This window comes from Delphinus delphis, chromosome 9, assembly GCF_949987515.2.
Source record: "Delphinus delphis chromosome 9, mDelDel1.2, whole genome shotgun sequence".
In the NCBI taxonomy this organism is placed as follows: Eukaryota; Metazoa; Chordata; class Mammalia; order Artiodactyla; family Delphinidae; genus Delphinus; species Delphinus delphis.
Genome location: NC_082691.1, coordinates 100,678,510 through 100,694,439, shown reverse-complemented (window position 1 = coordinate 100,694,439; position 15,930 = coordinate 100,678,510). Strand labels below are relative to the sequence as shown.

At 44.5% G+C, this 15,930-nt stretch overlaps 1 protein-coding gene across 2 annotated transcripts; it reads left to right on the top strand.

Annotated features, from left to right (window-relative positions):
* Window positions 1–9,255: 9,255 nt before the first annotated feature.
* On the top strand, window positions 9,256–15,701 carry GIMAP1 (GTPase, IMAP family member 1). Of its 2 annotated transcripts, none has more exons than XM_060021100.1 (3): window positions 9,256–9,479; window positions 13,662–13,710; window positions 14,703–15,701. In XM_060021100.1, exons 2-3 carry the CDS (start codon window positions 13,668–13,670, stop codon window positions 15,563–15,565), a joined length of 906 nt encoding a protein of 301 aa, XP_059877083.1. In that variant the 5' UTR covers window positions 9,256–9,479; window positions 13,662–13,667; the 3' UTR covers window positions 15,566–15,701. The 2 variants fall into 2 exon arrangements, with proteins under 2 accessions (XP_059877083.1, XP_059877081.1); XM_060021098.1 differs by having other exon boundaries at window positions 14,631–15,701.
* The last annotated feature ends 229 nt before the right edge of the window (window positions 15,702–15,930 follow it).

Here is a 15,930-nt window from a genome sequence, read left to right as displayed (position 1 = left end):
AAGATGCAAGAGTCTGGCTCATGGAAATCATGCCTTTGATATGCACCTTAGCTGTCTAGGGCCAGTATCCTGCTCTCTCCCATCCTGAGTCCCCTCAGGGGACCCGGTTGGGGGTCTGCAGTGGCTGGGGGCGTGGCAGCAGGCGGCCTGTTTATCTCCATCCTGAGTTCCCTCAGACTCACCGTGGGGGTGGGGAGGGCGGTGGTAGGGGCTGCTCGCCTGATGGCCGTGGTATCCATTGTTTGCTGATAGGGCAAGCAATATTTTTCTTTCACAACACCAAAATAAAAACCAAAAAATTGTTGGTTTTTTTTTAAAGAGAAGCTGAAGGAATCAAGGCCTGGGAGTGCCATTTAAGGTCTCCTCGGCTCCGGACGCGCAGGCTCAGCGGCCATGGCTCACGGGCCCAGCCGCTCCGCGGCATGTGGGATCATTCCCAGACCGGGGCACGAACCCACGTCCCGTGCATCGGCAGGCAGACTTTCAACCACTGCGCCACCGGGGAAGCCCTAAGGTCTCCTAAACTCTTAAGGGGAACAGGCTGACTGCCAGGATATTATGAGCTCAGTGAGTTATACGACCACCTGCCTTACATCATGTCCCAGCCACCACCAAGAGCCCAGCCCACACTTTTACAGAATACCAAATTCACACAAAAGAATTGTTTTATCTAAAAAAATAAGAAGAGGAGGACATTATCCCTCAAAATAAGATAAAACAAGCTTTAATGCATTTAAAGGTATGGAGGGCTTCTCCCCAGGCTACACTGGCAGTGCGGGATTACCACCTCTGTCTGCGTGGTTTAACGGCATTCAGCATCCTCCTGTGAGCCCATGACACCTGTCTGGTTCCATGAGACTCCGTCGCACACTCTCATTTAGCACATGGGAACCAGGTCTCTCCATTAACATATGAAATGCAGACAGTGGAAACATAGGTGGGTCTTGATTCTGCCACTAGCGAGATCTGTGGTTTGGGGGAGAAAAATATGACCCCTCTGAGCCCATCATCTTTACAGATGAGACGATAAGGAAGTATTATTGAAGTCAGGTGCCTATCGCGGAATTGTATCATACTCTGATATTTGGGCCTTGCCCAACGAGAACAAATCCGCAGACTCTCCCACTGGCAGGGGTCATGAACCCTGGCCTGCTTACCCTTACTGCTTCTCAGCTATCGGTTTGTTATAGTTATAAACTTCCAGCAGTGGCGCAGAAAAGGGAGACCACCATGTGGGGGGAACATTCCTGAGGCTCTCGGCTCCAGGGGTTTGGGATGCGGGACCGATATTAGTACAGGCCCTCCCTTCCCGGTGTTCTTGAGTTCCGAGGGTCACCAGAGCAATGGATGGTTACAGACAGTTACATAGATCAGCTTTATTGACCCCTTGGCTCCAATAGCCAAAAAAGCAGTCAGCAAGGAAATGGGTTTTTCAACCACAGTTTTCTATTTCTCTCAGGAAGCCCACAGTTCCCTTCCTTCTTTGCCTACCTAGATTTCTTAGTCCTACACCTCCAAAGCCCACAATGTCTGCTTAGAAATCCCCTGGATTCTTAGCCATTCCATGATCCTAGTGGTGGAAGAGCCCGATTAGGAGAACAAGAGCTGGGAAAGAATGTAGAGGCTGCCATAGTCACCCGATAGCCTTCAATGACTTGCTTTCTTTCTGCCGTTTGTAATTTGGTTTGCGTGATTTCTGCTCTCATTTTCATTTCTTCTTTTTGGTTTCAATTTGACAGCTTTTGTTGCTTCCCTTCAATCCTCCTGTAAAGACACTGTTCTTCAGTGCTTTCTTACTAATGATGGGCGCTATAAATAAAACTTTTGCAAGGGGTAAGGGAACCACTGCAACGTACACCTCAGCATATCACAGCGCAAACTTCTTGTTTCCCGTAAATCCCTAGATTTTCAAGAAGTGGGAGAAAGTACAATGTTCTATTGTACTTTCGCTTGTGCAGAGAACAACCCACATCCTGCCTCAGCTGCAGCCATTTCCTGCTCGCATTTCCTCACCACCCTGTCTTATCCATCACTTGAAATTGTGGTCATAGCACAGGCTATGAAAGGCTAGGTTACGGGGTCCAGGTCCCCTCTTGGTACCTGCTGAAGTGTTCAGAAGGGAGAGGAGAAAGGCTAGGCCAAAGAGAAATCTCACCATGGAAACTGCACTGAACTCTCTCCTTAGGATTCTTTTCAGACCCCTCCTCAGGCTGCCCTGGCCTGAGGATGAAGTTCAAGGGTTTTCCTGTGAGTCTCCAAACCCACAGCAGGGCCTCATTGAAAGCAGGTCCAGCAGTCAGCACTTTTGACTTCGACTGAACGAAACAAAATAAACTCTGCTCTAGACTTGAATAGGTGTGTATGGGTGTTGCTGTCTTTCAAAATCCTGACAATGAAGTTCTCAAAGCCTAAGTAGCTAATAAACAGCTGAGCAGCCTCATTGCTTTTGACTGTTGCTTATCGTGAAAACAATATAACTTGAAAATGGTACTTAATGACTCATTTCTAAGCTTTGAGAGGCCGCACGTGACTATGTGGAAATATAAGGAGACACTAACATTTTTCTTATCCTCTGCAAGTATAGCATGTTTGTATTTAGTGGAAAACCAAGGATTCCAGATAAAACAGCAATCTGGAAGACAATGGCGGCTGCCGCCTAGGTCCCTGTTAACTAATGTTCATTCAACTACAATAAAGAACAACAAGAAGGGGAAACTAAACTCTACAAAACCCATGCACTCAGCAGGAAGGAAGAAGAGCGGAGCTAGCGACATGGCCAAAGTTTAACTTAAACTAATGACAGGGTGTCCAACTCCAGAAAGCATTGTGGGGAGCCCTGCAAGCTTATTACTGGTGAAAAACCATAACCAGTGGAAATTCTTTTTAAAGAAAGCAAAGTCTCTAGACGTTGTCCTAAGATCATATAACAAGTGAATAGACATTTATTGAAAAAAAGTCTACTGAATCTGAGTAAGAACAGTGAGAGTCTGTATCGTGCTTGAGCCGTGACCCACTTTCTCCGTCCCCAACCCATCCTCAGCCCAGCTTGAAGGAAACTCCATTCTAGGCAGGGGTGGCCGAGAAGATGGGGCTCCCCCTCCCCTCAGCTACCCAGCAAGAATATAGTATAGTACCAACAGGGCCAGGTTGGCAACATTTCCCATCCCCTCCAACACTGAGCTGCAGAGACGAAAGTTCTGGTGAGTTCAGCCAGCAGTACCCTATTGCTCTTCTATTCACAGGGCAGACACTCTACCCTAGGCATGACAGGCCCCAACTGCCCACACTCCAGCTCCCTCTTAAGATAGAGGTTTCACGCTAGGAGAGGCAAGTTGAGAACTCCAGAGGCTACCAGCCCCTGCTCTGGGCTTGGAGCTGTGCCTCAAAGATTTTGTTCAGGATGAAAAGAAGTTCATAATAACAGAAAACTCTAAAGCCCTCCCCAAAGGAAGCAATTATTTGAAATAGAGTGTGGGAAGTTCAAGTGAAAGCGTATTTCTGAAAATGATAAAGATTTTAGAGGAGACTGCAAGACGTACAGAGAAACAGAAAAGTGTGATCCTCGTACTGGAAAAAATCAGGCAACGAGAATTGCCTGTGAGAGGGCCCAGATATTGCATTTGAAGACAGAGCTTCAAAGCAGCAATTATACATATATTTAAAGAGCTGAAGGAATCACACTTAAAGAAATGAAGGAAGCTATGATGACAATATCTCATCAAATAGAGAATGTCAATAAAGAGATAGAAATTATTTTTTATAAAAGAACAAAATAGAAATTCTGAAGTTCAAAAGTAGGACTGAAATTTAAAAATTTACCACAAGGGCTTAATGACAGATTTGAACCGACAGTAGAAAGAATCAATGAATTTGAAAATATAACAATTATAAACATATGAACTTAGCAACTGAACCCTGAAACACATGAAGCAGAAAATGACAGCAATCAAGGCAAAATAGACTATTCAACAGTAATAGCTGTAGAATCCAATACCTGACTAAGAATAATGCATCGGTCAACTAACCAGAAAGTCAAGAAAGAAATAGAAGATGTGGCCAACACTATAAATCAACTAGATCTAACACAAGATACTCCACCCAGCCACAGCAGAATACACATGCTTTTCAAGTGCGCAAGGAATATTCTCCTAAGTAGATCATTTACAAGGGCATAAAACAAGCCCCAATAAATTTAAGAGGCTTTAAATTGTACATAGTGTGTTCTCCAACCAAAATGGAGTAAAATTAGAAATCAATTAAAAAATTGAGAAATTCAGTAATATGTGGATATTAAACACCATCTTAAATAACCAATGAGTCAAAGAAAAAATCAAATGGGACATTATAAATACTTTGAGATGAATGAAAATGAAGAAACAACATAGCAAAATTTATAGAGCTAAAACAATGCTTAGAGGGAACTTTATAGTTGGAAATACCTATATTAAACAAAGAAGATCTCAAAACGATAATCTAATATTTCATAATAAAGCAGTAAGAAATTAAGAACAAACAGTGTAGAGCAGTCAGAAGAGGGATATAATAAAAGTTAGAGTGGAAATTAATGAACTAGGGAATATGAAAACAATTTAGAAAATCAACAAAACCAAAACTTGATTCTTTGAAAAGATCAACAAATTGACAAATCTCTAGGTAGTCTGGCCAAAAAAATAGGGAGGAAAATTAAATTACTAAAATCACGAATGAAAGAGGAAACACTGGTACTGAGCTTACAGAAATAAAACAATTACAAGGAAATATTATGAACAATTTTATGCCCCCCACATTAGGTAACTTAGATTAAATGGACAAATTCATAAGCGATCAAAACTGAATCAAGAAGAAATAGAAAGTCTGAATAGACCTATAACACTTAAAGAGATTCAATTACTAATAAAAAATATTACTACAACAAACAAACAAACAAACAAAACACCCAGGCCTAAATGGCTTTAGTGATTAACTCTGCCAAACATCTAAGACGAGTTAATACCAATTCTTCACAATCTCTTCCAAAAAATAGAAGAGGACGAACACGTCTCAACTCACTCCATGATGCCAGTATTATACTGATATCAAACCGGAAAAAGACATCACAACAAAAGAAACTATATACCAATATGTCTTATGAATATAGATGCAAAAATCCCAACAAAATACAAGCAAAGAGAATCCAGCAATATATAAAAAGGCGTGTACACCATGAACAGGTGGAACTTATCCCAGAAATTCAATATTGGTTTAAGATCAATTAATGTAGTAAGCCATATCAATAGTATAAGGAAAAAATGATCATTTCAATAGATTTAGAAAAAGCATTTGAGAAAACTGAACACAGGTTCATAGTAAAAACACTCAACAAACTATGAAGAGAAGGAAAATTCGACAACCTTGTAAAAGACATCTGTGAAAATTCTGCAGCTAGTACCATACTTAATAATGGGAGACTGAAAGCTTTCCTGCTAAGATTAGATATAAGACAAGGATATCTGTTCTTGTCACTTCATTTCAACTTTGTTCCAGAGGTTCTAACTAGAGCAATTAATTAATTAAGAAAAGACACTGTTCAAAAACGAGGTGAAGAGGGATGCAAAGATGGTTCCATAGCCACAAATCAATCAATGTGATTCACCACATTAACAACATAAAGAATAAAAACCATATGATCGGAACAGGATAGAAAGCCCAGAGATAAACCCACGCACATATGGTCACCTTATCTGTGATAAAGGAGGCAAGAATATACAGTGGAGAAAAGACAGCCTCTTCAATAAGTGGTGCTGGGAAAACTGGACAGGTACATGTAAAAGTATGAAATTAGAGCACTCCCTAACACCATACACAAAAATAAACTCAAAATGGATTAAAGACCAAAATGTAAGGCCAGACACTATCAAACTCTTAGAGGAAAACATAGGCAGAACACTCTATGACATAAATCACAGCAAGATCCTTTTTGGCCCACCTCCTAGAGAAATGGAAATAAAAACAAAAATAAACAAATGGGACCTAATGAAACTTCAAAGCTTTTGCACAGCAAAGGAAACCATAAACAAGACGAAAAGACAACCCTCAGAATGGAAGAAAATATTTGCAAATGAAGCAACTGACAAAGGATTAATCTACAAAATATACAAGAAGCTCTTGCAGCTCAATAACAAAAAAAACAAACAACCCAATCCAAAAATGGGCAGAAGACCTAAACAGACATTTCTCCAAAGAAGATATACAGACGGCTAACAAACACATGAAAAAATGCTCAACATCATTAATCATTAGAGAAATGCAAATCAAAACTACAATGAGATATCATCTCACACCAGTCAGAATGGCCATCATCGAAAAATCTAGAAACAATAAATGCTGGAGAGGGTGTGGAGGAAAGGGAACCCTCTTGCACTGTTGGTGGGAATGTAAATTGATACAGCCACTATGGAGAACAGTATGGAGGTTCCTTAAAAAACTACAAATAGAATTACCATACGACCCCAGCAATCCCACTACTGGGCATATACCCTGAGAAAACCATAATTCAAAAAGAGTCAGGTACCAAAATGTTCATTGCAGCTCTATTTACAATAGCCAGGACATGGAAGCAACCTAAGTGTCCATCGACAGATGAATGGATAAAGAAGATGTGGCACACATATACAATGGAATATTACTCAGCCATAAAAAGAAATGAAATTGAGTTATTTGTAGTGAGGTGGATGGATCTAGAGTCCATCATACAGAGTGAAGTAAGTCAGAAAGAGAAAAACAAATACCGTATGCTAACACATATATATGGAATCTAAGAAAAAAAGAAAAAAAAGGTCATGAAGAACCTAGGGGCAAGACGGGAATAAAGACACAGACCTACTAGAGAATGGACTTGAGGATATGGGGAGGGAGAAGGGTAAGTTGTGACAAAGTGAGAGAGTGGCATGGACATATATACACTTTCAAATGTAAAATAGATAGCTAGTGGGAAGCAGCCGCATAGCACAGGGAGATCAGCTCGGTGCTTTGTGACCACCTAGAGAGGTGGGATAGGGAGGGTGGGAGGGAGGGAGACGCAAGAGGGAAGAGGTATAGGAACATATGTATATGTATAACTGATTCACTTTGTTATAAAGCAGAAACTAACACACCATTGTAAAGCAATTATACTCCAATAAAGATGTTAAAAAAAGAAAACAAAAAAAACCCACCATATGATCATCTCAATAGATACAGAAAAAGCATTTGACAAAATTCAACATCATTTCATGATAAAATCTCTCAAGAAACTGGATACAAAGGTAACAAACCTCTAATAATAAAGGTCATATACAATAAGCCCAGAGCTATCATACTCAACAGTGGAAAGCTAGAAGCTTTTCCTATAAGATCAGGAAAAATACAAGAATGCCCACTCTCACCACCTCTATTCAATATAGTACTGGAAGTCCCAGGCAGAGCAATTAGGCAAGAGAAAGAAATAAAAGACATCTAAATCAGAAAGGAAGAAGTAAAACTGTCTCTATTTTCAGATGACATGATCTTATATATAGAAAATTTTAAAGACTCCACTCAAAAAATGTGATAAGTAATAGGCAAATCCAATGAAGTTGTGGGATACAAAATCATATACAAAAATCAGTTGCATTTCTAAACACTAATAATGATTTATGAGAAAAAGAAATTAAGAAAATAATCCCATTTACAGTCGCATCAGAAAGAATAAAACACCTAGGAATAAATTTAAGAAAGGAGGTCAAAGACCTGCACATGAAAATTATAAGACATTGATAAAAGAAATTAAAAGACACAAATAAATGAAAATGTATTCCATGCTCATGGATTGAAAGAATTAATATTGTTAAAATACTACCAGACTACCCAAAAGCATCTACAGATTCAATGCAGTTCCTATCAAAATTCCAACGGTGTTTTTCAGAAACAGAAAAAACAATCCTAAAATTTGTAAGGAAGCACAAATATTTCAAATAGCCAAAGCGGTCAGAGAATGACAAATACTGTATGATATCACTTTTTTACGTGGAATTTTTTAAAGCCAAATTCATAGAAATTGAGAGTAGAATGGTGATTACCAGGGGCTGGGAAATGGGAGAAATGGGGAGATGCTGGTCAAAGAGTACAAACTTCCACGTAGAAGATGAGTAGGTCTGGGGATCCAAGGCACAGCACAGTGATTACAGTGTAATTCTGTATTATCTACTTGAGAATTGCTAAGAGAGTAGATCTTACATGTTCTCACCACCAAAAAGAAATGGTAATTATGTGTCATGATGCAGGTGTTAGCTAATGTTATGGCAGTAAACATTCTGAAATATAAAAGTGTATCAAATCAACACATCATGCACTTTAAACACATACATTGTTATATGTCAATTATACCTCAATAAAGCTGGAGGGTATGGGCAGGGGGCAGAGTGTGGGGGGGGGTGACCAGGTGGAGTTCAGTGGGAGTTGGGTTCTTCACTAAAGAGCTGGCAGGAATGGGTGAACATCACACCCCAGCCCATTAGCTTCAGATGAAGTTAATCCCCTCACTATATCCGTGGAAAGTCAGCTCCAGAAGGTTGAAGTGAGTTAGGCAAGATCACACGGTTTGTTAATAATCTAACCAGGTCCAGGGCACGTGTCACCAAAATACTTCTCTCCACACAATGATTGGCTATTTTACTCACCTTTCTCATGACCCTCCTAAGAGGAGAAACAGTCACTTGAGTTGGAGGTACTAACAGAGATGGCTAGGTTAAGCCCTGTATAAAGATTTTCTGTCTTCTGCCGGCTGTCCTATTTTTAATAGCTGGAAAAGCCCTCCTTTTCTTTCAGAATGAAGAGACTTTGCGTGTGATGTTCCTAGCAGGTAGGACCACTTTGGTGGCATTGTCCACTCTGAGGTTCACTCAGAGATTCCTCTCAAATTCCTGTCCTGGGGAAGGAAGGCCATTTTATTTTGTTTTTTAAAAATGCCTGAAAAGCAAAAGAAAACTGGAGATAAGATTGCTGGTCAAAGGTCAGAAACAAAACGAGTCCTCAGAAACCTAAAGTGCTCTTCCCCACTGAGGTTATAGACCCTGCCAGGGACAAGATGCTGGTGTCACAGGAACCTCTGGAAAACAGTACCATAGCCCAAAGCAGCGGGTGGGATTCGCAATGACAACATTGCACACCCACCACCTCACTGGCCAATGTTTCTGTCTCTTTAAGTCATCACCACTGGGCGCCCCCCTCCCTGAGCTTCCTGAACTCTGAGGTCTGAGAGGCACAGAGACTTCCTCCATGTGTGGAGAGGAAACCGCCCACTGCACCCACAGTCCGAGGGCAGGCGGTAGGTCAGGAGCTTCTTGGAGCCAGCGTTAGAGCCTGTCGCCAATCCTGCAGGAACGGTGAGCCCAAGGGAAAAGGAACCAGCCCGGAGCAGGACCTGTGGGGAACAGGAAGAGCTCTGCCTGTGTGAAGCTGGCTGAGTGAGCAGCTGCGTTCTAGTAAGTTTGTGAAAAGGGGGCAGGATCTAGAAACGGTAACTTCATGTGCCTCTAGGTTTGTAAGGTTGTTCTGAGTGTCAAACACAGTAAGTTCAGAAGAACAGGTAATCTTCTCGAGCTCTGCAGCGCACATGCTCTTCTTTGGGACTAAATTCTCTCTCCTTCCCTACTCCCTTAGTCCTTCTGCTGGAACTACCGCAGAAGGCAATGAACACTCCCCAAATGCATGTGCAGCAAATGCAAAAGATATTCCTGGGGACTTATAAGGGAAGCTAACCTCAGAACAAGTTACAAAGTGAAAATTCTGTATATATCTGAGCTGAACCCTCCTAAAACCTCCACTCTCCTTAGCGCTATCCACAATAGTGCAAGAGACAGCTAAGGTTGCGAACTTGGTCCTCAACCCTTGCCCTACATGATCACTTGAACATCTGCTCCCCACCCCAAACTGGGCTCTGTGGGCTGCTCTGGTGTCAATTAAGGGAGTTTGTTGATTTCTAGACACAAAATAATGAATCACATTATGTGATTTAGTCCTGGGGTAAACTTTACAGAAGCTTTGGGGGGTGGAGTGATGGGGGTGGGGTGGGTAACGGAGTGGGGGGGGGCGGCAGCAGGAGCGTTACTGCAGAGACACCCACAGCTTTGGCTTGAGCTCTAGGCAAACCTACCATCTGAGTCCTTTGGCCAGAGACAGGTTATTCAGCCAACCTCTCCCTTTGCTTTTGCTTCGTTGTTGGTGCCAATAGCGGGAGAACACAGTTACCTGTAGGAACCAGGTGGGCGACATGAAGAGGTAGAATTTGAAATGGACATTGAAGCACAGACAGGACTCAGGCAGAAGTGTGCGGTGGGATGAATGGTCCACAAGGTGGGTTGGAAAAGGCCCTGAAATCTGCTGTTTGTGGAGGGGCTGACGAGGGGATTAGGTGGGAATGAGGCTGGAGTAGACTGAGGGGAGACTGTGCTGTCGTGTTCAGGCACTCGTGTGATCAGGCAAACTTGACCACAGAACGTTTAATTGTATTAAATAATGTTGGAGTGGGTATTTTACTTCAAAAAGCCTCAGGTTTGAGGCAAGAACATAAAGAGCTGGAGGGGAGCATCCCAGTCTCTCCAGCACACAGATTATATTTAGACTTATTTATTTACTTATTTTTTACTGAAGTATAATTGACTTACAATATTATATTACTTTCGGGTATACAACATAGTGATTCTGCATTTTTATACTTATGCTCCATATAAAGTTAATATAAAATATTAATTAACTATATTGCCTGTGCTGTGCATTACGTTGGTGTATCTTAGTTACTTTATACCCAGTAGTTTGTACCTCTTAATCCCCTTCCCCATCTTGCCCCTTCCCCCACCCCTCTCCCCAATGGTAAACACTAGTTTATTCTCTGTGTTTGTGAGTCTATTTCTGTTTTGTTATAGTCCTCTGTTTGCTTTATTTTAAATTCCACATATAAGTGGAAACATACAGCATTTGTCTTTCTCTGTCTGACTTACTTCACTAAGCATAATCCCCTACAGGTCCATCTATGTTGTTGCAGATGGAAAGATTTCATTCTTTTTTATCTTTTTCATTCTTTTTTTATGAGTAATATTCCATTATATCTACCTATCTGTATATATATGACACCTTCTTCATTCATCTGTTGATGGGCACTTAGGTTGCTTCCATATCTCGGTTATTATCAATAATGCTGCTATGAACATCAGGGTGCACACGTCTTTTTGAATTCGTGTTTTCATTTTCTTTGGATATATACCCAGGAATGAATTGCTGGATGATATGGTAGTTCTATTTTTAATTTTTTGAGGAACCTTCATACTGTTTTCCACCGTGGCTGTACCAATTGACATTCCTGCTATCAGTGTACTAGGGTCCCCTTTCTTTACATCCTCGTCAACAACACCAGTTGTTTCTTGTTTTCGGATGACACCATTCTGACAGGGGTGCTCCGTGCTTCCTGTACCTGATATCTGTTTCCCTTTTCAGGTTAGGAAAGTTTTCAATTACAATTTCACCAAATACATTTTCTACCCCTTTCTCTCTCTTTTTCTGGGACCTCTATCATGTGAATGTTAGCACACTTGACCTTTTCCCAGAGGTCCCATAAACTCTCCTCATTTTTTTAAATGTGTTTTTGTTTTTGCTGTACTGATTGGATGATTTCCACTAGTCTGTCTTCTGTGTTCTCCTACATCGCCTAATCTGCTCTTAATTCCTTCTAGCGAATTTTTCATTTCAGTTATCGTATTCTTCAGCTCTGACTGGTTTTTGCATTTCCTAATTCTCTGCCGAAGTTCCCACTGTGTTCATCTGTTGTTTACCCAAGTTCAGTTAGCATTTTTATTACTATTGCTTTGGACTCTTTGGCAGGTAAATTATTATCTCTGTTTCATTAGGGGTTTTTTCCTGGGGTTTTATCTTGTTCTTTCATTTAAAACATATCCCTTTGTTTTCTCATGTTGTTTGACTTTCTCTGTGTGTCTCTATGAAATTAGGTGAAACGGTTACCTGTCCAGGTCTCAAAGGCATGTCCTTGTGGGTAGCAACCCTTTGCAGTGTGCCTGTCACCAGTGGCTTTGGTGGGAGAGCTGGACGTGAAGTGAGCGGGGACTGCTTCTTCTCCCACAGTGTGCTGGCGGCCACCACCTTGGTGGGAAGCAAGGCTGGAGGCAGAGGGCTAGAGCCAGAGCCAGGTGCCAGCCAGGGCTTCTCCTCGGCTCAGGGCTAGTTGTTAGCCTATTGTGGGAGGAGTCAAGGACCAAGGGGCTGGGCAGGAGTCCTAAGGGAGTTGGGCTTCCCCCAGATGTGATGACAGTCTTCACCTTGGCTGGGGGTGTGGCCAGGGCCTGAGAGCCTGAGGCTGCACTTCTGAGCTGCCTCTGCTTTTCCCTCAGTGTGTACCCCTTGGTTAGAGGCAGGATAGAGAGCCAGAGGGGTTGGAGCCACACACCGGAGCTCTCTCTGCTCCTTCCCTGGTGCACACATGCCCACTGGCAATGGCAGCCTCGGCCTTTGTGGGGGGCAGTGCTGGAGCAGTAGGGGCTGGAATGGGAGCCTGGAGAGGGCTGGGAGGTGCTCTGGGGCAGTCCCAGCAGGCTGGCCAGAGCACCAGGCAGTCTTCAATGTACTGCCTCTGCACTGGGACTGAGAGCAAGCATGCTTGTGCTCTTCAAGACCAGAGTGTCAGGTTCTTACAGCCCTCCAGTAAGCCCTACTGATTTTCAAACCAGCTAAGGGGGCTCATCTTCCCAGTGTCAAGCCCAGGCCTGCGGTGCCTAGTATGTGGCTGAAACCCCCCACTCCGCAGGGAGGATCCCCAAGCCTGGGAGAGCCCCTTCCACTTCTAGGTCCCCACTAGGGACTCAGGTCCCAACTAGATTGCGTCTCTGCCCCTGTACCAGACTCCATGTGGTCCTTTCTTTACAGCCTTGATTGTGGAAAAGCCATTTTGCTAGTCTTCAGGTCATTCTCAGAGAGAGTTGCTCTGTACGTAGCTGTAGCTTGGATGTGTTCATGGGGGCAGGTGAGCTCGGGGTCTCCCTCCTCCACCTTCTGGATCCCACCTCCTAGACGTATTAGGACGAGCCAAATTTTGTGGTTTTCTGAGCACAGAGTCAGGAGCTTTCCAGGTCAGCTTGGGAAAAATGTCTGTTTTCTGATTTCCAAAACCAAAATTCCAAGTTTCTTCTTGTTTCCCAGGCCAACAACCCTAAGGTAGGTCTTAAGTCAGTGAGCAAACTTTCTTGTTCTCAGGGTTTGACAAACCCCCCACCCCACCCCCAGCTGCTGAACCTCCAGGGAAAACTTATTTTCTACAACTTACGTCACTGACATAGAATTACCTGGGAATCAAAAGCTTATTCATTGACATAGAGTAAGTGTTGTCATCTCCCCTCTGCTCCGTGCATTTCGAGGCCCTGAAAAGACAGCACAAGCTCACCAGGTGTTCTCATAGTATCGTCCCAACCACAGACCGAGCTCTTCCACTGTCTTCCCTAAATTCTGATGCTCGGAGAGGGCAGGAACTATGACATTTTCACTGTGGTGTCACCAGCATTTTGGGCTTTGCCTGACACCTAGTAGGTAGTTTTACCTATGAATGAATAATGAACGAGTGAACGAATGAAAAGATAAATAGCTTGTGTTGGGGACACTTTCAGGGAATCATGAGAGGACAGAAGACAGCAAGAGATGAAGAAAACGCCTATGGTAAGAACATGCCTCACAACGCGTGTTTGCCCCCAGGTATGAGCTCTGGGTAGTAAGGGGGATGGGCTAACTCAACACTGGACAGAGAGAGGCCCCAGAGGTTTCTCGATGCTGGGATGAAACAGCAAAGAGCCCTGGGGCTGGCATTTGACCTAGATCTCTGCCCCTGACCTGCTGTGAGATATTGAGTTCTTTGACTAACCTGCACCTCCGTCCCTAAGGTAAAATGAATAAACTTCCTCTGATCTCCACAGAAGGGGATGTAGAGGGAATCCAACTATATACTAGAGGGAACAAGACTCACCAGGTAGAAGGTGTTAGGGAACAAGGATGGAGGGTTAACCAGGTATCTTATTAGGCAGCAGGTCTAAGAGAGAGGAGAGGATGAGGAGGGAAAGAGGGAGGGGAGAAGAGATGGTCTCATCTTATCCTCCCAACAGCCCTATGAGGACGGCGCTACATTAATGATCCCATTTGTGCAGGAGAGGTTTAGCACTTAGATTAAGCAGCTTCCCAGGGTTACACTGCTGGCCGGGGGTGGGGCTGTGATTCAAACCCAGGGTGTGGGACACCAGACAGCCCTCGTGGCCAGGCCCACTGCCCCTCCTGCCTATCTTCAGTAAGAGGGTATCTGGGGAAGTAAGGCAGAGGCCACTGAAGTTGTCCAATAGGGAGCAGCTCTGCGCAGTGTGGATGGCAGGTCATGTCACACGAAGTAATGGCCTGTATCATACAGGGATGTCCTCTACAGAAACGTTCACTGGGTGCTGGTGCACCTACAGGTGCATGTGTGACGCCAAAGAGGGAAGAAATAGACGGGTAGAGATCCCCCGGAGTTCACAGATCTCCGACCAGGGCACTCGGTAAAGGTTTGGTCCGAAAAGCAAAAGTCGAAGCACTCTGTTCTCCTTTGTTCAAAGGCATCCAGGGGACCCGGGTGCCAGGATATGTGCTTTCAGGTTCGGGAGCTTACAGATCATTGGTGCTCACAGGTTTAGAAGCCCGCGAGTCTGCCCTGCAGGAGCCCAGGCTGCGGCTCCTCCTGGCCGGGAGGTCAGGGACTGGGAAAAGCGCCACGGGAAACAGCATCCTAGGCCAGAAGCGCTTCCTCTCCAGGCTCGGGGCGACGTCGGTGACCCGGACCTGCGCCACGGGCAGCTGCAGGTGGGCCAAGTGGGACGTGGAAATCATTGACACCCCGGACCTCTTCAGCTCCAAAGTCTCCCAAACAGACCCGGACTGCGCGGAGAGAGGCCGCTGCTACCTGCTCTCGGCGCCGGGGCCCCACGCCCTGCTCCTGGTGACCCAGCTGGGCCGCTTCACGGCCCAGGACCAGCAGGCCTGGAGTGGGGTGAAGGCGCTGTTCGGGGACGGCATCGTGACGCGCACCATCGTGGTCTTCACCCGCGAGGAAGACCTGGCTGGGGGCTCGCTGCAGCATTACGTGCGCGACACCGAGAACCGCGCGCTCAGGGAGCTGGTGGCCGAGTGTGGGGACCGATTCTGCGCCTTCGACAACCGAGCCGCCGGCGGGAAGCGGGAGGCGCAGGTGATGGCGCTGATGGGGCTGGTGGAGGAGCTGGTGAGGCACCACGGCGGCGCCTCCTACACCAACGACCTGTACAGCCTGGCGCAGGCCCTGGGGGGCGCGGACCCCGCGGAGAGGCTGCGCAGGGTGGCGGAGCGAGTGGCCTTCTGCGAGCAGAGGCGGCGGGAGCGCTGGCCGCTGACCTGGCTGTGGCGGTGGCCCAAGGCGCGGGGGAACTGGCGTAAGCTGGGCGTGTGCACCCTAATGGGCGCCCTGGTCCTGCTCTACCTGCTCTACAGGCACCGGCCAGAGGCCGTGACAGGGTGATATTCAGTCTTGCAGGTAACCTGGCAAGAAAGGAACTGAACACTTGAGTCTGAAGGGGGATTTCAAAGGAATCAGTTTTCAAGAGTTTCATATTTCCTCCAGTAAACAGTTTTAAAATAAAGTTGTGCAATTTTAAAACGTCCTTAAAACGTGTTAGTGAGCTTGATGTTTCGGTCCTCTCTTGAAAAATAGTGGAATGACTGGTGATTTTTAGTAGAAAATGGGTTCATAGCAAAGGGAAAACAGCTATTTTTATTTTGAGCTTGTGTTTGTTTGTTTAGACACTGCCTTCCTCCCTTTGGACTGCTATTTTAAAAAAACAAAAACAAAAAAACACAGACTGCATGGCTTAGAAACCACAGACA